This window comes from Sapajus apella, unplaced genomic scaffold, assembly GCF_009761245.1.
Source record: "Sapajus apella isolate SASKATOON/1434 unplaced genomic scaffold, GSC_monkey_1.0 scaffold1, whole genome shotgun sequence".
Taxonomy (NCBI): domain Eukaryota; kingdom Metazoa; phylum Chordata; class Mammalia; order Primates; family Cebidae; genus Sapajus; species Sapajus apella.
Window position 1 is genome coordinate 6081102 of NW_022436941.1, and position 20354 is coordinate 6101455.

At 40.0% G+C, this 20354-nt stretch overlaps 1 protein-coding gene and 1 non-coding gene across 7 annotated transcripts in view; one reads left to right on the forward strand and one right to left on the reverse strand.

The window, feature by feature from the left end:
- The window catches only part of SEC24A (SEC24 homolog A, COPII coat complex component), a 74406-nt gene that overhangs the window by 12752 nt on the left and 41300 nt on the right, over positions 1 to 20354 (reverse strand). For 4 of the 6 annotated variants that reach the window (XM_032249665.1, XM_032249591.1, XM_032249733.1 and 1 more), the window contains 8 exons: positions 18840 to 18958; positions 16490 to 16545; positions 15210 to 15416; positions 12193 to 12313; positions 11398 to 11556; positions 6154 to 6327; positions 4595 to 4705; positions 1683 to 1858 (listed from right to left, as the gene is read on the reverse strand). In XM_032249665.1, the coding sequence (XP_032105556.1) occupies positions 1683 to 1858; positions 4595 to 4705; positions 6154 to 6327; positions 11398 to 11556; positions 12193 to 12313; positions 15210 to 15416; positions 16490 to 16545; positions 18840 to 18958 (1123 nt within the window). Of the gene's footprint in view, positions 1 to 1682; positions 1859 to 4594; positions 4706 to 6153; positions 6328 to 11397; positions 11557 to 12192; positions 12314 to 15209; positions 15417 to 15446; positions 16109 to 16489; positions 16546 to 18839; positions 18959 to 20354 lie in introns of those variants that run through there. The other 2 variants (XM_032249935.1, XM_032249884.1) reach the window with 2 other exon arrangements.
- Positions 9194 to 9299, forward strand: LOC116554192. The gene has a single exon (XR_004270100.1). It is a non-coding gene; the product is annotated as a U6 spliceosomal RNA (small nuclear RNA).

Here is a 20354-nt window from a genome sequence, read left to right on the forward strand (position 1 = left end):
AAAAAAAAAAAAAAAAAAAAAAAAAAAAAAAAAGAAGTGTAATGTTGGCTGGGTGTGATGGCTCAGGCCTGTAATCCTAGTGCTTTGGAAGGCCAAGGGGGCCAAATCACCTGAGGTCAGGAGTTTGAGACCAGCCTGACCAACATGGTGAAACCCCATCTCTACTAAAAACACAAAATTAGCTGGACGTGGTGGCACACACTTGTAATCCCAACTACTCAGGAGGCTGAAGCAGGAGAATCACTTGAACCCTGGAGGCGGAGGTTGCAGTGAGCCAAGATCATGCCACTATACTCCAGCCTGGGTGACAGAGTGAGACTATCTCAAAAAAAAAGAAGTATAATGTTGCTGAAATTCTGTAGGGAACAGGAAACAGCCAAAAAAAAAAAAAAAAAAAATTAAAAAAAAAAAATCACATGTATGCTCTTTTTTTTTTTAAAGTTTGTTAGTGAAAAATTTTAATTGTATATATTTATTAGGTATAAAGGGATGCTATGATATAGGATACAACGTGGAATGATTTAATGAAGCTAAGTAACATATCCATGATCTCCAATAGTTACATCATTTATTCCTCCTGCCTAACTAAAACACTGTACCTTTTGTTCAATATCGCTGTATTCCTTCTGTACCACTCAGCCTCTAGTAACCCCCATTCTGATTTCTGCTTCTGTGTGTTTGATTTTTTAGCTTTCACATATAAGTGAGAACATGCAATGCACGTGTGCCTTCTTGCACCAGCAATATAATAATTCTTATTTTGGAAAACTGATTATCAGTTGAATTTTTTATAATGTCACTGAATACTTTGCTTAAAGAAGCATCTCTCTCTCTCTCTCTTTTTTTTTTTTTTTTTTTTTTTGAGATGGAGTCTCTTTCTGTTGCCTGGGCTAGAGCGCAGTGGCTTGATCTTGGCTCACTACAATCTCCATTTCCCGGGCTCAACTGATTCTGCTGTTTCAGCCTACAGAGTAGTAGCTAGGACTACAGGTAGGTGCCACCATGCCTGGCTAATTTTTGTATTTTTAGTAGAGAAGGGGTTTCATCATATTGGTCAGGCTGCTCTTGAACTCCTCACCTCATGATTTGCCCGCCTCAATCTCCCAAAGTGCTGACATTACAGGCATGAGCCACTGCACCCAGCCAGAGAAGCATCTTATAAACAAGGAATTTGCTCTGAATCAGTTATTTGTAAGTTTCTTTGGTTATAAAACTTTCCAAAGTTCGAATAAGAGGCAAGGCCCCTGTCCTCAGAAATTTAACCAGCATAAAGTTATGTATACAATGTTTAGGGATTCATAGGATAAAAATTTTGCCTTTTGATATTTCCACTGTGTTCGTTTCTTTTGTTTTGTTTTGTTCTGAGACAGAGTCTGGCTCTGTCACCCAAGCTGAAGTACAGCAGTGTGACATGTGCTCACTATAATCCCTGTCTCCTGGACTCAACAATCCTCCCACTTCAGCCTCCTGAGTAACTGGAACTACAGGCGTGCACCACCATACCTGGCTAGTTTTTTTTATATTTTTTGGAGAGACGGGGTTTCACCATGTTGGCCAGTCTGGTCTCAAATACATGGACTCAAGCAAGCCACCCATGTCAGCCACCCAAAGTGCCCGGATTGCAGGTGTAGGCCACAGTTTCTGGCCACCATTGTGTTAGTTTCTGTATCTGTTTTTCTTACCTGTTTAAGGAGAGCCAACACAAAAAGTGGGAAAAGCCGCAATGAAAAAGGAACCATCAATCCAGGCTGCTGGTTACTTAAGACTGAAGAACGGTAGGCAGAAAGGGAGTCAATGACTGCATTCACTAGAGCATCCCGAGCGTCACTCAGACTGGCAGTCATGGATCTGTCAACAGCTAAGTGAGGTGAAGGTAAGGACAAAAGAGAAATATGACAGAAGTTTAGCTACTCCACTGTTAAGGGTAGAAGAGATAATTTTTTAAAACTATACTGTCTTTCTCCAATTTACTACATACACAAACAAGAGGAAACACAGCAGCTAAAAGCATGCTCTGGAGAATTAAGCCAACCTCTTTTGAAATGCTGCTCTGCTATTTCCTAGCTGTATAATGATTTGGCAAGTAACTTAACCTTTCTGAGCCTCAGTTATGCTATTGATTGTAACCCAACATTTTATATACCATTGAGAAAGAAATGCATTGCAATTAAACATATAATGCTTTCCTGTTTCCTGAAATACACGGTGTCTCAAAACAGAGTTAGACATCTTTATTTTAATTAATTAAAAAAATTTTTTTGGCCAGGTGCGGTGGCTCACACCTGTAATCCCAGCACTTTGCAAGGCCAAGGCAGGCTGATCATGAGGTCAAGAGATCGAGACCATCCTGGCCAACATGGTGAAACCCCATCTCTACTAAAAATACAAAAAAATTAGCTGGGCGTGGTGACGCATGCCTGTAATCCCAGCTACTTGGGAGGCTGAGGCAGGAGAATTGCTTGAACCCAGGAGGCGGAGATTGTGGTGAGCTGAGAACGTGCCATTGCACTCCAGCCTGGGCAAAAAGAGTGAAACTACGTCTCAAAAAAAAAAAAAAAAAAAAAAAATTTTTTTTTTTTTACAGTCTCTCTATGTTGCCCAGGCTGATCTCAAACTCATGGCCTCAAGCAATCTTCCTGCCTCAGCCTCCCAAAGTGCTGGGATTATAGGCATAAACCACCATGTCCAGCCCAGAGTTTTTATTTTATATTTACAGAAAGAGCTCTTAGAGATATTTACTTATTTCCTTATTTATTTAGAGACGGAGTTTCACTCTGTTGCCCAGGCTGGGGTGCAGTGGCGTGATCTTGGCTGCATCTTCTGCCTCTGGGGTTCAAGCAATTCTGCCTCGGCCTTCCAAGTAGCTGGGACTACAGACATGTGTCACATCTGACTAATTGTGTGTGTGTGTGTGTATTTTTAGTAGAGATAGGGTTTTTCCATATTGGCCAGGCTAGTCTTGAACTCCTAGCTTCAAAGGATCCAACCACCTTGGCCTCCCAAAGTCCTGAGATTACAGGCATGAGCCACCATACCCGGTCTTTTATTTAGACAGATTTTCATCATTTGTCATAGCACTCTGTTTATATGCATTTCTGCAGAATTTTTTTTTCAATATTTAAAAAAAAGCATAATTGTTTTGAAGATTTCTCAAACTTTAAACACCATCCATGTGGTACTAAAAATACATTCAATATGGTAGCAGAAAGAATACTTACAAAGTTGTGACAATTTATCACAAATCTACAAAACCCACCTAATAGTTATTGCTGCCAATAAAAAAAAAACACAGTTACCAAAAAATGTAACTTAAACAAAAAAATAAAGGCAGCGATCTTCAAATTTCATAGGTCACAATCTTAAACATCTAACAACATAAAAGACTAAAGTGTGGGTGAATCCTTTACTAGGCTCCATGTAAAACATTTTTCCCAAATTCAAGCAAGTGGGTAACTATTCCTGATACAGACAGATTTAAGTTTGAAGCAAATGGACCTACTGAAGCTGGGTATGGTGGCTCACGCCGGTAATCCCAACGGTTTGGTACGCTAAAGCAGAGCAGGAGTACTGCTTGAGCCTAGGATTCAAGATCAGCCTGGGCAACATGGTGAGACTCTGTCTCTATAAAAAGTTTTTTTAAAGTTAGCTGGGTGTGGTGGTGTGGGCCAGTAGTCCCAGCTATTCATGAGGCTGAAGTGGGAGGATCCCTTGAGCACAGGAGGTTAAGGCTACAGTGAGCTAGGACCACACCATTGCACTCTACCCTGGGTGACAGAGCAAGACTCTGTTTTCAAAAACAAAAGAAAGAAAATGGACCCACTGAAACTCTTCCCTCCAGTAGAAAGATTGCAAGAATCAAATTGATGCTATTAAGCTGTATGTATTTGAAAAGGGAAAAGGGACCAAAAAAAAACAAGAAGGCAACTGTATCTGAGATGGAAATAAATAGGTAAAGATATCAGTAAGTTTTCTATTGGCTCACATGATTTGGCTGCTAACAAATCTGCGGTGGTAAACTGGTTTTCAATCCCCAATTCCATGACTCCAAGTCTAATGATCTTTATGGCATACTGCTTCTCTCATAATCTAAGTTACAGAGCTCATAAAAAAGACTATTAAATAGCACTAATATTCAGCATTACATAAGACATAGTTAAGTTCAGTGTAGACAAATATATAGAGACAAAGTAATTTAGTGGTTACTGAAGGCCAGTAAGGGAGGGAGGAAGGAGTGGGCAGTAACTGCTAATAAGCATGAGGTTCCTCTTGGGGCGATAGAAATGTTATAAAATTAGATTGTGGTGATAGCTGTACAACTCTGTAAAAACACTAAAAACAAATTAGTATCAATTAAAATGGGTGAAGTGGTATGGTATGTAATTATATCTCAATAAATTTGTTTAAATAAACAAACAAAAAACATAAGATTACCTGCAGCAGACCTTTTCATTCAAATAGTTACTTAGCAGGCACCCACCCAGGAGATCTAAAACATTCAAACTATAAAGCTAACTATTTAAAGGAAAACAAGACTGTTTGGACTTTGCTTAATGTTATTACTTATAAAATATTTATAACAGATAACAATTCTTACCCATATTGGCCAATAACCCTGAAATTGCTTGAATATCAGCTCCAAGAAACACATCATTTAGAGTAGAAACTACTGGCAAACACAAAGTATGAACACGAATTCTTCTTTCACCTTTGGGGAAAAAGCAAAAACAACAGTGAGAGGCAACTATATATAACAAAAGATTATGTCAAAGCCACTTGGAAAAATCACTTCTTAGCTGAGTGCAGTGGTGCACTCCTGTAGTCCCAACTACTCCAGAGGCAGAGTCAGGAGCTCAGGAGTTCAAGTGCAGCCTGGGCAACACAGTGAGACTCCATCTCTTAAAAAAAAAAAAAAAAAAAAAAAGTCTTTGTATATATATGAAAAAAAATTACTTCTTTTCAATGTACAACCAGGTAATGTAGTTATATACTAAACAAAGATAATATCAAAAGTTTTATATTGGCCAGGTACAGTAGCTCTCACCTGCAATCCCAGCACCCAGCACTTTGGGAGGCCAAGGTGGGAGGATCACCTGAGGTCAGGAGTTCAAGACAGGGCTGGGCAACATAGTAAGATCCTATCTCTATTAAAAACAAGTAAGTTCATAAATATTTATCTTTTTTTTTTTTTTAGAAACAAGGTCTCATTCTGTTGCCCAGGCAGGAGTGCAGTGACAAAATCACAACTCACTGTAACCTCAAACTCCTGGGATCAAGCAATCCTCCCTACTCAGCCTCCAAGTAGCTAGAACTACCAGTCTGTGCCACTATACTTGGTTAATCAAAAAAAATTTTTTTTAAGAGACAGTGTCTCACTAGGTTGTTCAGGCTGGTCTTGAATCCCTGGCTTCAAGCGATCTCCCCCAGTCAGCCTCCCTATATGCTAGGATTATAGGATACCACACCTGGCCCTACTTCTTCTTCTTCTTTTTTTTTAATTATAAAATTCTTTTCATTCAGGTTATTACTAAATAAATAGGGATCACATTCAAATGACAATACACTGAATTTTAAAAAATATCTTTTTTGAATTTTAGTTGGTTTACTGCTTTTGGTAATAAATTTTATTTTTTATTATTTTATTATTATTATTTTTTACTTTTTATTTATTTATTTATTTATTTTTTGGGGACGGAGTTTCGCTCTTGTTACCCAGGCTGGAGTGCAATGGCACGATCTTGGCTCACCGCAACCTCCACCTCCTGGGTTCAGGCAATTCTCCTGCCTCAGCCTCCTGAGTAGCTGGGATTACAGACACGTGCCACCATGCCCAGCTAATTTTTTTTTTGTATTTTTAGTAGAGACGGGGTTTCACCATGTTGACCAGGATGGTCTCAATCTCTTGACCTCGTGATCCACCCGCCTCGGCCTCCCAAAGTGCTGGGATTACAGGCTTGAGCCACCGCGCCTGGCCTATTTTATTATTTTTTTATTTTACGGGGCTACCCCATAGGCAGTGTGCCCAGAGTAGCCCTGGTAATAAAAATTTTAAGTTAACATACGTAAGACATGCTACATGTGTTTTATAGCCTGTTTTGACATTTGAAGTCCAGACAACACATGAACATTTAAAATCCAAACAAACAAACAACTTACCCTTGCTGGATGTATACAAGAGCGCTGATTGAAAAGAAACCAACTGAGTGTCAGTAAGACTCTCTTCCACTGACATCTGCACGGCATACCCAGCATCTGGGTTGACGTTAGGCAAAGACAATAAGTCAGTCGACCTAACAAAGAAGTTCCCATGGAAAGTATGAATGGAAAGACCTAGAAGAAAAAAAGTTAACAAAATGGTTTTCATATACCTACGTATTGATATTTACATTTTATCCTAGTTATTTAACAGATTGGCAAAAAGTAAAGAAATTTAGATAATATACAGTACTTACTGAGGTTAAGGAATAACAGATGACTTTTGAAATGAAGGTGGGGATACTAATGTTCAAAAACCATTTTTGGGCCAGGTGCCATGGCTCATGCCTGTAATTGCAGCACTTAAGAGGCCAAGGTAGATGGGTCACTGAGGTCAGGAGTTCGAGACCAGCCTGGCCAAAAACATGGTGAAACCCTGTCTCTACTAAAAATACAAAAATTAGCCCAGTGTGGTGGTGGGTGCTTGTAAACCCAACTACTCAGGAGGCTGAGGCAGGAGAATCGCTTGAACCTGGAGGCGGAGGTTGCAGTCAGCTAAGATCCCACCACTGCACTCCAGCCTGGGTGACAAAGCAAGACTCTGTCTCAAAAAAAAAAAAAAAAAAAAAAGTGGGAGCATAATTTCATTATCTATCAAAATTCTAGATACTTATTTTGACTTTAGCAATCACATATCAAAGAATGTATCCTACAGATACACTCATTTAAGTGCCAAATTTAGACATGAAAAAAAATTTGAAGTAGACTGGTGTGTCACAGCAAAAAAAAATTCAGAAATGCCTTCAATGGATAACAGTAGAAAAAGTATGCCAGGCATGGTGGCTCAATCATGCCTGTAATGCCAGCACTTTGGGAGGCTGACGCAGGCAGATCACTTGAGGTCAGGAGTTCAAGACTAGCCTGGCCAACTTGGTGAAATCCTGTCTCTACTAAAATACGAAAATTAGCCGGGCATGGTGGTGGGCACCTGTAATCCCAGCTACTTGGGAGGCTTAGGTAGGAAAATCGCTGAAACCCAGGAGGTGGAGGTTGTAGTAAGCTGAGATCATTCCACTTCGCTCCAGGCTGGACGATCAAGCAAGACTTGGTTTCAAAAAAAAAGAAACTAAACTGTCATTTGTCCAATCTGCTGAATACCAAGTAGAATAGGTAGAAGTTTAAATGAATGTGATGGATTTATATGATCTAAAATTAATGAATCTTGAAGGTTTATTGAATAAAAATATATACAGTATTCACTTATGTAAATAGATCATATGATATGTTTTCCATGGAGATGTACCTAAGTATGTAAATGTGCTGGAAATTCTGATATATACCAAGTGATATATACCATTTTGAAGAGTAAATTTGAATATATATCATTTTTAACTATGTAAAAGTGAAGTGAAAGTATATGTGTCATATACACACTCAAGCTGATACAGGAAGATTTTAGCTTTACCAAAAATGTTTTTATTTTATTTTATTTTAATTTTATATTTTTTTGAGGCAGAGTCTTGCTCTGTCGCCCAGGCTGGAGTGCAGTGGTGCCATCTTGGCTCACTGCAACCTCCACCTCTTGGGTTCAAGCAAATCTCCTGCCTCAGTCTCCTGAGTAGCTGGGATTACAGTCACAGGCGACCATGCCTGGCCAGTTTTTTTGTTTGTTTGTTTGTTTTTGGTATTTTTAGTAGAGGCGGGGTTTCACCATGTTGGCCAGGATGGTCTTGATCTCCTGACCTCATGATCAGCCTGCCTCAGCCTCCCAAAGTGCTGGGATTATAGGGTGGGCCACTGCGCCCGGCCTAATGTTTTTATTTTTTTTACAAGAAAAATAGATGCACATTTTGCTTGTGAAATAAAAACCAACTTAAAAACAGTAATCAGAATGAAAAAGAATGCTGGGCATAGGTTGTTTAAGCCCAAGAGTTGAAAGCAAGCCTGTCTCTCAAAAAGAAATATATAACATTAAAAAAGGCACAAAGGAAAAAGAGAATGTGGGTTTGTACATACAAAAATAGAAATGTCAAGATATTGTGATAAAAATAAAAAAGCCACGTGTAATTCCCCACTGCTTTTATTTGAAGTAAAAGCCAAAATATATGTTTATAAATGACATAGGAAAGCTTCTGAAGGGCATATAATTAACTGTAGAGTGGAACATATCAGGTTGTGCTTGATAGGTCATTTTATATCTTTCTGTACATTATCTTTTCTGTGTTAACTTTTCTAAGAGTATGTATTTGATCTGTAGTGAATTTATCATAAAAAATACAGAGAGAAACCTAAGCAGGCTAACCACAAAGCTTTATTAAATTAAGCACTCTAGAAAGAGGGCAGCCAAGCATGGTGGTTCATGCCTGTAATCCCAGCACTTTGGGAGGCTGAGGTGGGTGGATCTGGAGGTCAGGAGTTGAAGACCAGCCTGATCGATATGGTGAAACCATGTCTCTATTAAAAACACAAAAATTAGCTAGGCATGGTGGCGCGCACCTGTAATCCCAGCTACTGGGGAGGCTGAGGCAGGAGAATCACGACCACAGGAGGTGGAGGTTGTAGTAAGCTGAGCCAGCCTGGGTGACATAGCAAAACTCCATCTCCAAAAAAAAAGAGGGCAAAGGAGTTGCTTGGTATATCCCAAAGCTCTTTATGCAAAATAAGGTACATATAAAAATAGCCTCCGTCATGACAATTAAAAAAGGTCTTAAAAAGCATATTAGGGGCCAGGCGTGGTGGCTCACACCTGTAATCCAAGCACTGTGGAGGCTAAGGTGGGCGGATCACCTAAGGTTAGGAGTTCAAGACCAGCCTGACCAGCATGGTAAAACCCCGTCTTTAAAAAAAAAAAAAAAAAAAAAAAAAAGCACATTAGGATGTACACTTCCCTTAATTTATAGCAGATGTCTGCAGAAATAAAAATAGTTTTGAGGTCCATCAGTCTTCAACGAATGGGATCCAACAACTGTACCTTTTAAAACAAACACTAAAACACCGTTAGGTGCTCACTTTGACAGCTCATATACTAAAATTGGAATGATACAGAGAGATTAGCCTGGCCCCTGCATAAGGATAACACCTAAATTCATGAAGCATTCCATATTTTAATTAAAAATTATAAAATAAAAACTGTTAGAATTAATAAATTCACCAAGGATACATCATTACAGTGAAGAACAGATAAGAGATAAATTCACCAAGGGTACATCATTACAGTGACGAACAGATAAGAGAGAGCTTCATCTGGCTCATGGATTGACCAATAGATTTCTTTTTTTTTTAGACAGAGTTTCTTTAGTTGCCCAGGCTGGAGTGCAGTGGTGCAATCTTAGCTCACTGCAACCTCCACTTCCCAGGTTCAACAGATTCTCCTGCCTCAGCCTCCTGAGTAGCTAGGATTACAGGCATGTGCCACCACACTTGGCTTATTTTTTGTATTTTTAGTAGAGACAGGGTTTCTCCATGTTGGTCAGGCTGGTCTCAAACTCCCAACCTCAGGTTCCGCCTGCCTCAACCTCCCAAAGTGCTGGGATTACAGGCATGAACCACCACGTCTGGTAGACCAATAGATTTCAATGTGAAAGGGAAGGTTATTGGATCTTTATCTTTTTTATTTGCTATAGACTTCAAATAAATAATTTTGCCATTGCAAAGAATATTATTACACTGGGCATGGTAATTCACACTTGTAATCCCAGCACTTTGGGAAGCTGAAATGGTAGGATCGCTTAAGTCCAGGAGTTTGAAACTAGCCTGGGAAACAGTGTAAAACCCCTGCGCCTACAAAAAATTAAAACTTAGCTGGGCATGGTGGCATGCACCTGTGGTCCAGGTTACTTGGGAGGCTGAGGTGAGAGGATCACTTGAGCCCAGGAATTGAGGCTGATCATGCCACTGCACTCCAGCCAGGGGATAAGAGCAACACTCTGTCTCCAGAAAAAAAGAGAAGAAGAAAGAAAATTACTGCTCTACACCCCCTCACAGAGCAATTATATTTATTTAAATAAAAACTCAATTTGTGCAGCAGCAATGGACCCAGTCTCTACAAAGAAAATTAAAAATTAGCCAGGCATGGTGGCTCACGCCTGTATCCCCAGCTACTAGGGAAGGAAGCTGAGGTGGGAGGATCACTTGAGTCATGGAGGTCGAGACTGCAGTGAACTGTCATCGCACCACTGCACTCTAGCCTGGGCGATAAAATGAGACTTTCAAAAAAAAAAAAAAAAAAAAAAAAAACCTCAGCCAAGCACTTTGGGAGGCTTAGGCAGACCATTTGAGGTCAGGAGTTCAAGACCAGCCTGGCCAACATGGTGAAACCCCGCCTCTACTAATAATACAAATACACTACTCTACTAAATATACAAAATCGACTCTATCTTTTTATTTTGAGATGGAGTTTCACTCCGTCACCCAGGCTGGAGTGCAGCAGTGCGATCTCGGCTCACTGCAACCTCCACCTCCCAGGTTTAAGCGATTCTCCTGCCTCAGCCCACTGAGTAGCTGGGATTACAGGCGCGTGCCACCACACCCAACTAATTTTTGTATTTTTAGTAGAGACGGGGTTTCACCATGTTGGCCAGGCTGGTCTCAAACTCCTGACCTCATGATTTGTCCCCCTTGGCCTCCCAAAGGGCTGGGATTACAGACGTGAGCCACTGAGTCTATTTTTTTTTTTTAAAGACAGGGTCTCATTGTTGCCCAGGCTGGAGTGCAGTGATGTGATCTCTGCTCACTGCAACCTCTGCTTCCCAGGCCCAGGCAATCCTCCCACTTCAGCCTCCTAAGAAACTGGGAATACATATGTGCACCACCATGCTAAGCTAAATTTTTGTATTTTTTGATTGCTTTGCAATGTTGTCCAGGCTGGTCTCTAATTCCTGGGCTCAAGCGATCCATCAAAGTTCTGGAATTACAGGCATGAGTGACTATGCCCAGCTAGAAATAAGGACTTTTTAAAAAACTGAAATAATTCATGTACCATAAAATTCTCCATTTAAAAATATACAAGTCAGTGCTTTTGAGTATATTCTCAATAGGCACCCCCGCTTTTTTGGTTACAGTGCTTCTTCTTTCCTCTTAATTGCACATTCCAGAGTCAGTGAAGTATCTCAGAAGGGCAAATCTTATAAGACTAGATAAAAACACATATATTTACTGGTACCAAAAATATTATTCACTCCTATGTAAAAAAATACGTTTTCCTACCTTTGGTGCACCGAATCCTCATGACTGCTTCAAAGCCAATCTTCCGAGTAAGGTATCTCTGTAGTTCTTTCTGGAATTTCTGTACTTGGACTGGGTTGTGTTGATGATGGTAAGAGGGATAGTAATAGACACTACCTGCCGAATACCGAGAAATACAACCTGGAAGAGAAAACATGCTGCTTTAATCTGTGCCATTAATGACTTCTACTACACCAAAGTAACTGCAGACATTGGAATCAATCTTTCTTTAACTTTCCTAGGTAAACTACTGTCAGGAAGGATATTTCATTTCATTTTTATGAGACAGAGTCTCATTCTGTCACCCAAGCTGGAGTGTAGTAGTGATACCACAGCTCACTGCAGCCTTGACCTCCCAGCTCAAGCACTCTTCCCACCTCAGGCTTCCGAATAGCTAGGACCACAGGTGTGTGCCACCATGCCTGGCTAGTTTTTTATTTAAAAAAAAAAAAATTGTTTGTAATATAGGGTCTTCCTATGTTGACCAGATTGGTCTCAAACTCCTGGCCTCAAGTAATGCTCCTGCATAGGCCTCACAAATTGTTAGGATTACAGGCATGAGCCATCGTACCCTGCATTCCTTTAAAATAGTAGTATGGAAATTTCTCTATTATTAAATGTTTAGACTAGAAGACTATAAGGTTTTTAATAGACTAAACTGACTAACTCTCCCAAAGGCATAAAAATTATTTAACTTTATCCTGTATTCAGAACACTATCATATAAGCACAATTTTGATATTCATTTAACAGAAAAAAATCATTAGGAAGAACTTACCCAGAGAAGCCAAATCAGAATACTGTCCACTGAGAAGGAATAAGTCAACAGCTACTTGCTGACCAGAACAGTCCAAGGCTAATTTCTTATAGAAGTCAGTGGATGGTGTCAGGTGTATATCCTATTTACAATAAATTACAAAGAGACATTTTAAAAAATCATTACATTGTCATAAAATCTAAATACACATCTACATACATCATGATGTTAACAACAATTGCAGTTATTTCTGGGCATTCTACAAAGTCCCTTTCCTTTGTGGTACTATTTGATTTTTCATTAAGAAGCAAGTACTGGCCAGGCGCGGTGGCTCAAGCCTGTAATCCCAGCACTTTGGGAGGCCGAGGCGGGTGGATCACGAGGTCAAGAGATCGAGACCATCCTGGTCAACACGGTGAAACCCCAACTCTACTAAAAATACAAAAAATTAGCTGGGCATGGTGGCGCGTGCCTGTAATCCCAGCTACTCAGGAGGCTGAGGCAGGAGAATTGCCTGAACCCGGGAGGCGGAGGTTGCGGTGAGCCGAGATCGTGCCATTGCACTCCAGCCTGGGCAACAACAGCGAAACTCCGTCTCAAAAAAAAAAAAAAAAAAAAAAAAAAAAGAAGCAAGTACTACTTAGGAATTTTCTGTAAGTTCTGGCCAGGCATGGTGGCTCACACCTGTAATCCTAGGACTTTGGGAAGCTGAGGTGGGTGGACTGCTTGAGCCCAGGAGTTTGAGACCATCCTGGGTAATATGGCTCTATTTATTTAAAAAATATATAAATTTTAAAATTTTTATTTATTAAAAAAATATAAATATACATAAAAATATTCTGTAAGTTTTCTTGCTTTACTTTTAAAAAGAAATACATCTACTATAATAATTTCATAATTGGCAAAGATTTTATTGTAACTAAAATCTACTCAATGTTCAGTATGCTGGCAACTGTTTTAAAGAATTCATAAGTAACGCTTATTTAGTCTTTTCAAATACCCTAAGAGGAAAGTGCTATCATTATTTTCTTTCTTTTTTTTTTTTGAGACAGAGTCTCACTCTGTCACCCAGGCTGGAGTGCAGTGATGCGATCTCAGCTCACTGCAACCTCCTACTCCCAGATTCAAGCAATTCTCATGCCTCAGCCTCCCAAGTAACTGGGGCTACAGGCACACACCACCACATCTGGCTAATTTTTTTTTTTTTTTTTTTTTTTTTTTTGAGATGGAGTCTCGATCTATTGCCCAGGCTGGAGTGCAGTGCTGTGATCTTGGCTCACTGCAACCTCCACCTCCTGGGTTCAAGTGATTCTCTTGCCTCAGCCTCCTGAGTAGCTGGGATTACAGGTGTGTGCCACCACACCCAGCTAATTTCTGTATTTTTAGTAGAGATGGGGTTTCACCATGTTGGTCAGGCTGGTCTCAAACTCCTGACCTTGTAATCTGCCTGCCTTGGCCTCGCAAAGATTATAGGTGTGAGCCACTGTGCCTGGCTAATTTTTGTAATTTTAATAGAGATGGGGTTTCATCTTGTGGGCCAGGTTGGCCTGGAACTACAGACTTCAGGTCATCTGCCCGCCTCGGCCTCCCAAAGTGCCGGTCTTACAGGCATGAGCCACTATACCCAGCCATCATTTTGTTGTTCTTGTTGCCCAAGTTGGAGTGTACTGGCATGAACTCACTGCTGCCTCCTGGGCTCAAGTGATCCTCCCACCACAGCTTCCAGAGAAGCTAGGACTACAGGCTCTTAGCATCACACTGTATTTTTGTAGGCTCAGGGTCTCACTATATTTCCCAGGTTTGTCGCAAAACTCCTGAGCTCAATCAATCCTTCCACCTCAATCTCCCAAAAAATTATAAGCATAAGCTACCACACCAGACCCTTTATTTTCACCTTATGTATAAAGAAACAAAGGGGCAAAGAAATTAAGTAATATTCCAAGTTCCCATGTATAATAAACTGGCAAATAGGCAGTTTGACTCCAGGAATGATATCATACCCAGTATAGTACACAGGTGTCTCTTTCATAATCTTTTGGGAAAAATGGGTCTCAAAAACTTTTAGAGACAGCGTCTCACTCTGTTTTCAGGCTGGAGTACAGTAGCGCAATCTCAGCTCACTGCAATCTCTTCCTCCAGAGTTCAAGCAATTCCCCTGCCTCAGCCTCCCAAGTATCTGAGACTACAGGCACACACCACCATACCCGGTTAAGATTTTGTATTTTAGTAGAGACAGGTTTTCACCATGTTGGCCAGGATGGTCTCGATCTCCTGACCTTGTGATCTGCCTGCCTTGGTCTCCCAAAGTGCTGGTATTACAGGTGTTAAGTCACCGGGTCTGGCCTCAAAAACTTTTAAGTTTATACACACAAGGTGCACATAAGCACCTTCATCATCAACGTACCAAATAAGACTATTCTTTTGTGTGTGTGTGTGTGTGTGAGATGGGAGTTTCCCGCTTGTTGCCCAGACTGAAGTGCAACAGTGTGATCTCGGCTCACTGTAATCTCCGCCACCTGGGTTCAAGCGATTCTCCTGTCTCAGCCTCCCAAGTAGCTGGCATTATAGGTACCTGCCACCATGCCCAGCTAATTTTTATTTTTAGTAGAGCCGGGGTTTCACCATGTTGGCCAGGCTGGTCTCGAACTCCTGACCTCATGATCCACCCACCTCGGCCTCCCAAAGCGCTGGGATTACAGGAGTGAACCACCACACCTGGCCATAAGACTATTCTTAACTGGTCAGTCAGGTTCTCTTTGTCCCTATCAAGCATACTCTGTTAGTCTTCCAGACTGTCTCACTAAAGGCAGGATGAATTGCTACTGGTCTGCTAAAGATACTACAGATTAAAGAACGGTGAATCAGGCAGAAAAAAATGTAATAAAATAAAAATGTCTACATAAAAGTTAAACCCTTTACCAATTTTCTTATAGTCCATCTTCCCAACAATTGAGAAAAAAATTTAAAGAAACAGGTTCTGTGGTCACAGGGATGGCACAGCAGCATAAATCTTCTCAGACATTTCACGGCTCTCTAACCTTAGCAGATGACCTGTGGTTAGGCTCCTCTCGTGGTTTCAGGGCTCCCACTCCAAGAGTTGGGAGTTGTGTTTGAAAAACAGACATTCGACCACCAGTTGGAGACATCAGCTTAAAGGCAGCTTGAAGTGCAGGACCCAAGGCACTCTGGGTCTCCAGAGTCTTGGTAAACATTTGTGGCAATGTTTTCAGTAAATCTTGTACAAGCTTGTAAAATAAAGCAAGAAAACTCAAGAGTGTCACAATTAAATTTTTTTTTCACATTAGTCAGTATCTAATACAATAGACAAGACATTGATGATGATCAGAGAATCTACAGACACTAAACAATGAAGTTGGTCAAATGACAAGAAAGCCATTTTAAGTCAACATTATAAATTGGCAAGCAAGACAAATCAAAGTTGGTGCCTTACAGTTCTTGCACATGCAGTAGTCCAGCAAGACTATAAGTCCAAAATGTATCCGAAAGAAACATCACAGTTCAGAGAATTTATATATTTTAATACCATTAAATATGGCCTTCTCCATCACCTCTACATACTTTATTCTTTTAAGTTCCAAAGTGAGCTTAGCTCTTCCCTGTTGTAAATCTATGATATCCAGTAACTTTGCCAACTAGTAATATCACTACAAAAGAAAAACAACTACCTTTACAGGTTAGGTTGTACAAATAAGAGTTAATGGGGAAAAAAGTACTTCGCACTATGGCACAGTCACCATTGCCAACAGCAGAGACCACAGACTTGCTAGTTAAAATGTTACCCCTACGGCATATATGCATGTACAGGGTAGACAACATCCCCCCTTCAGACACATTCTGTTCACCTCTCACTGTATTATCTCATGGCAATTTCCAGGCAGGTAATAAGAGTTTCTTCTGAACTGACCCCAATGACACTCTGTGAATCAGAAAAGCAAAGGGCACTGAAAGCAGCCTACCTAATGTGCTTCTACGTAGTGACCAGAAGCTTTATCTCAGCAACCCTCCCAACTTCCCAAATGGCTGGCAAGACAGATTTCCTTCAGGTGTTCCTCCTATATGGAATATGCTTATTTTCTACCCTATTACAAATAACTTGCTTCATTAGACTTAAAAATGATCAGCTCAGGATTGAACTCAAGAGCTGTTCATCTTATTAATTTTAACTATGAGCAAATTTAAAATGCTACACATTTTAGAAATGTCACGGAAAGAACCAAAATTTTACTTCAAGTTCATTTCAAAAACATACTCCTTCAATATTTTAATTAAACATGTCAGGTAGAAAAATGTGCCTTACCTCTTTACTTTCATTTAAGTTTACTAATAAGTTCTCTGGCATAGGTATAAAAACATCTGAAAGAAAAAATACACATTTGTTTTAAACAAAATATAATCATTAAAGGTGTTCCAAATATATAACACGAATGTGATTAACCACCCCCTTCGTTAAAGATAAGCCACCTCATCCACTATTACAACACGGTTTACCTATGTCCAAAGAACCACCAAAAAACCACACTGATTCAGGTATCTACTGCAAAATGTTCTGCTTCTTGTCTGCTACCTTGTAAAAGGTATAGACTCCCAGTTACAAAATATTTATCTGGGCCGGGTGCAGTGGTACACACCTGTAATCCCAGCACTTTCAGAGGCCTAGGTAGGTGGATGACTTGACTCAGGAGTTTCAGACCAGCCTGGGCAGCACGGTAAAACCCTGTCTCTACAAAAAATACGAAAATGAACCAGGCATGGTGGTACACGCCTGTAGTCCCAGCTACGTGGAAGGATTGCTTGAGCCTAGGAGGTTAAGGCTGCAGTGAGCCAAGATTGCACGACTGTACTCCCAGGCTAGGCAGGAGGTTGAGACCCTGTCTCCAAAAAAAAAAAAAAAAGAAAGAAAATATTGATCTATACTCACTGAGTAAGGGTTTACATAAGTGCTCTGCTTCTTAGGCTAAAGGTAACACTTTACAATCCTGCTTTGACTTCTTTTTTTTTTTTTTTTTAACGGCTGACCCTGGAAGCCAGCCAAAGATACACTCTTGGCATTAAGAAAATTTTTTTGACTAACATGATGCACAAGAATGCTGTCTTTATAAGGAAGCAATATAGCTCACCAGTAGCTCATTCAAAAAGCAGATGCTTTCTCATAAAGAAGGCCCACACCAGTGCCTTTAAGAATGGGACTGTAGGCTGGGCACAGTGGCTCATGCCTGTAATCCCAGCAGTTTGGGAGGCCAAGGCAGGCAGATACTGAAGTCAAGAGATCGAGACCATCCCGGACAATGTGGTGAAACCCCTCACCATGTTGGCCAGGCTGGTCTTGTGTTAGCCAGGATGGTCTCTGTCTCTTGACCTCAGTATCCGCCTGCCTCGGCCTCCAAAAGTGCTGCAATTACAGACATGAGCCACCTTGACTAACTGAGAATTTCATTGTTTTATAAAGGCTGAATGATATCCCATTATGCGTTTATACCACATTTTGTTTATTCATCTGTTGATGGCTACTTGGGGTGTTTCCACCTTCTAGCTATTGTAAATAATTGCTATTGCTATAAACAATAATGTAGAAGGATCTCCTTGAGTCCGTTCTTTCAATTTTTTGGATTATATATTGAACAGTGGAATTGCTACATTATGTGGTAATTCACCTTAAACTTTGAAGAACTGCTAAGGAATTTTCCACAGCAGCTATACCACTTTATATTATGACCAGTAATGTACCAGGGATGTTTCCACAACCAGGGGCATAAATATTTGCCCCTGTTTTCTACTTACAGCTCTTAAGTATAGGTCTTTAGTCCATGTCAAGTTAATTTTCTTTACATGGTATAAGGTGGTAAAGGTCCAACCTCATTCTTTTACATAGGCAGTATTGCCACAACTATTTGTTCAGAAAACTGTCTCTTCTCCCACTGAAAAACTGTCTCTTCTCCCACTGATTGGTCTAGGCACCTTTGTCAAAAATCAATTGACAGGCTGGGCCTGTTGGCTCATGCCTGTAATACCAGCACTTTGGGGGGCTGAGAGAGGCAAATTACTTGAGGTCAGGAGTTCGAGACCAGCCTGGCCAACATGATGAAACCTCATCTCTACTAAAAATATAAAAATTAGCGGGGTGTGGTGGTGCATGCCTCTCATCCCAAGTACTCAGGAGGCTGAGGCAGGAGTATTGCCTGAACCCAGAAGGCAGAGGCTGCAGTGAGCTGAGACTGCACCACTCCACTCCAGCCTCAGTGACAGAGTAACCCTCCATCTCAAAACAAAAAAAAAAAAAAAAAAAAAAAATCAATTGCCTATATGTGCTAGGCTTTATTCTGAGCTCTCAATTCTATTTCTTTGCTCTATGGCTATCCTCAAATAATTTGAATGAATGGAAAGACGGGGAAAAAAGGCCTAAATCTGATCTGAGTTCTAACATTAACTTGTGTTTGTCGCCTTGTACAGAATTCATGTTGTCTCCATGACCCCCGTTTCCTCTTCTAAGAAATAAGAGATTGAACTGAAAGATTCTTACAACTTCAACAATCATGATTTTATACTCAAGATTTTCCCTGATATAGTACAAATAATACACATTCAATTTGTCAAGTAATCAAGAAATATTTCTAAAACTGGAAATTATGAAAATAGTTATAAATCTATACCTTCGATATCTGAAACTATTAGCATCTGAGGTTGAGAGAGACCTTCTTGAAGACTGTAGAAATGGATTGTACTGTCAAACGTTATGAAGCCAATTTTTGTTCTAGTGTTGCCAGGAAGCCTAAAAACAAATTCATAAGAATATTTTACCAAGTTTTAACTATATACAAATACACATAAAATGTGTCCTAAGAATTACATGCAAATATCTCAATCAATATTATGGAAATCGGCCCAACACAAACAATTGTTTAAACCACCCAATGTTTACCATGAAAACATATGTGACTCTAAGGGAAAACACTACACATAAGCCAAACAATAAAAAAACCACGGCAGTAATACAGAAATCCAAAACCAAGTATAGCTATAAAGTTACATATAATCACTTAGGAAATAGTACGCTAAAAATACTTAAAAGTATGAAATTTTCTAGATGATTTTAAGTTATAAACCATGCTTCAAAATATTATGATACACAAGCTCTAATATTTAAGAACAAAGAAGAGCAAAACATCTATTTTAAAGAACTACAAATATGTGGAACTATAGCTATATAAGGGGAAAAACAAATTGTTCATGCATGAACTCTTGTTCATGCATGGGTGAGTCAGTGACAATCTCATCAATTCACAATCCCCATTCATCATCTACAGCATTAAAGATACAAATGCTGGGCCGGGCGCGGTGGCTCAAGCCTGTAATCCCAGCACTTTGGGGGGCCGAGGCGGGTGGATCACGAGGTCAAGAGATCGAGACCATCCTGGTCAACACGGTGAAACCCCGTCTCTACTAAAAATACAAAAAATTAGCTGGGCATGGTGGCGCATGCCTGTAATCCCAGCTACTCAGTAGGCTGAGGCAGGAGAATTGCCTGAACCCAGGAGGCGGAGGTTGCGGTGAGCCGAGATCGCGCCATTGCACTCCAGCCTGGGTAACAAGAGCGAAACTCCATCCCAAAAATAAATAAATAAATAAATAAATAAAATAAAATAAAAATACAAATGCTGGCAGGAACAAGAATGAGCTTTTCACCAAAGTGAGAGAGTTATTCCACTTGTGATGAGATTTGTTCTTCTATATTCTTCCATACCACACACAAGCACTATACTTCATGACACAGAAAGTTTACATTTGCTTTGATGGGTTACACTAGGTATCTAAGCACCACTGGAAATAGATATTTTAAGAGACATAAGACACTTGATAACCAAATGCAATGTATGTATACTGTTTAAATTGTTACTCCAACAAACTGACAGTAAAAAGACAATTTTGAGACAACTAAGAACAAAAAATAAGCTGGGTATTAGATCATATATGGAATTACTGCTAATTTTCTTGATGCTTTAGTATTACGGTTAGGTATAAAAGTTACTCTTGAAATATGTATAGGTAAAACAGTATGCTGGCTGAAATTTGCTTTAAAATACTCAAGGTAAGAAAAGGTATGTGTGTGAAGGGGAAGGATTACATGGAGCAAGAACAGCAGAATGCTGATGATGATGAAGCTGGGT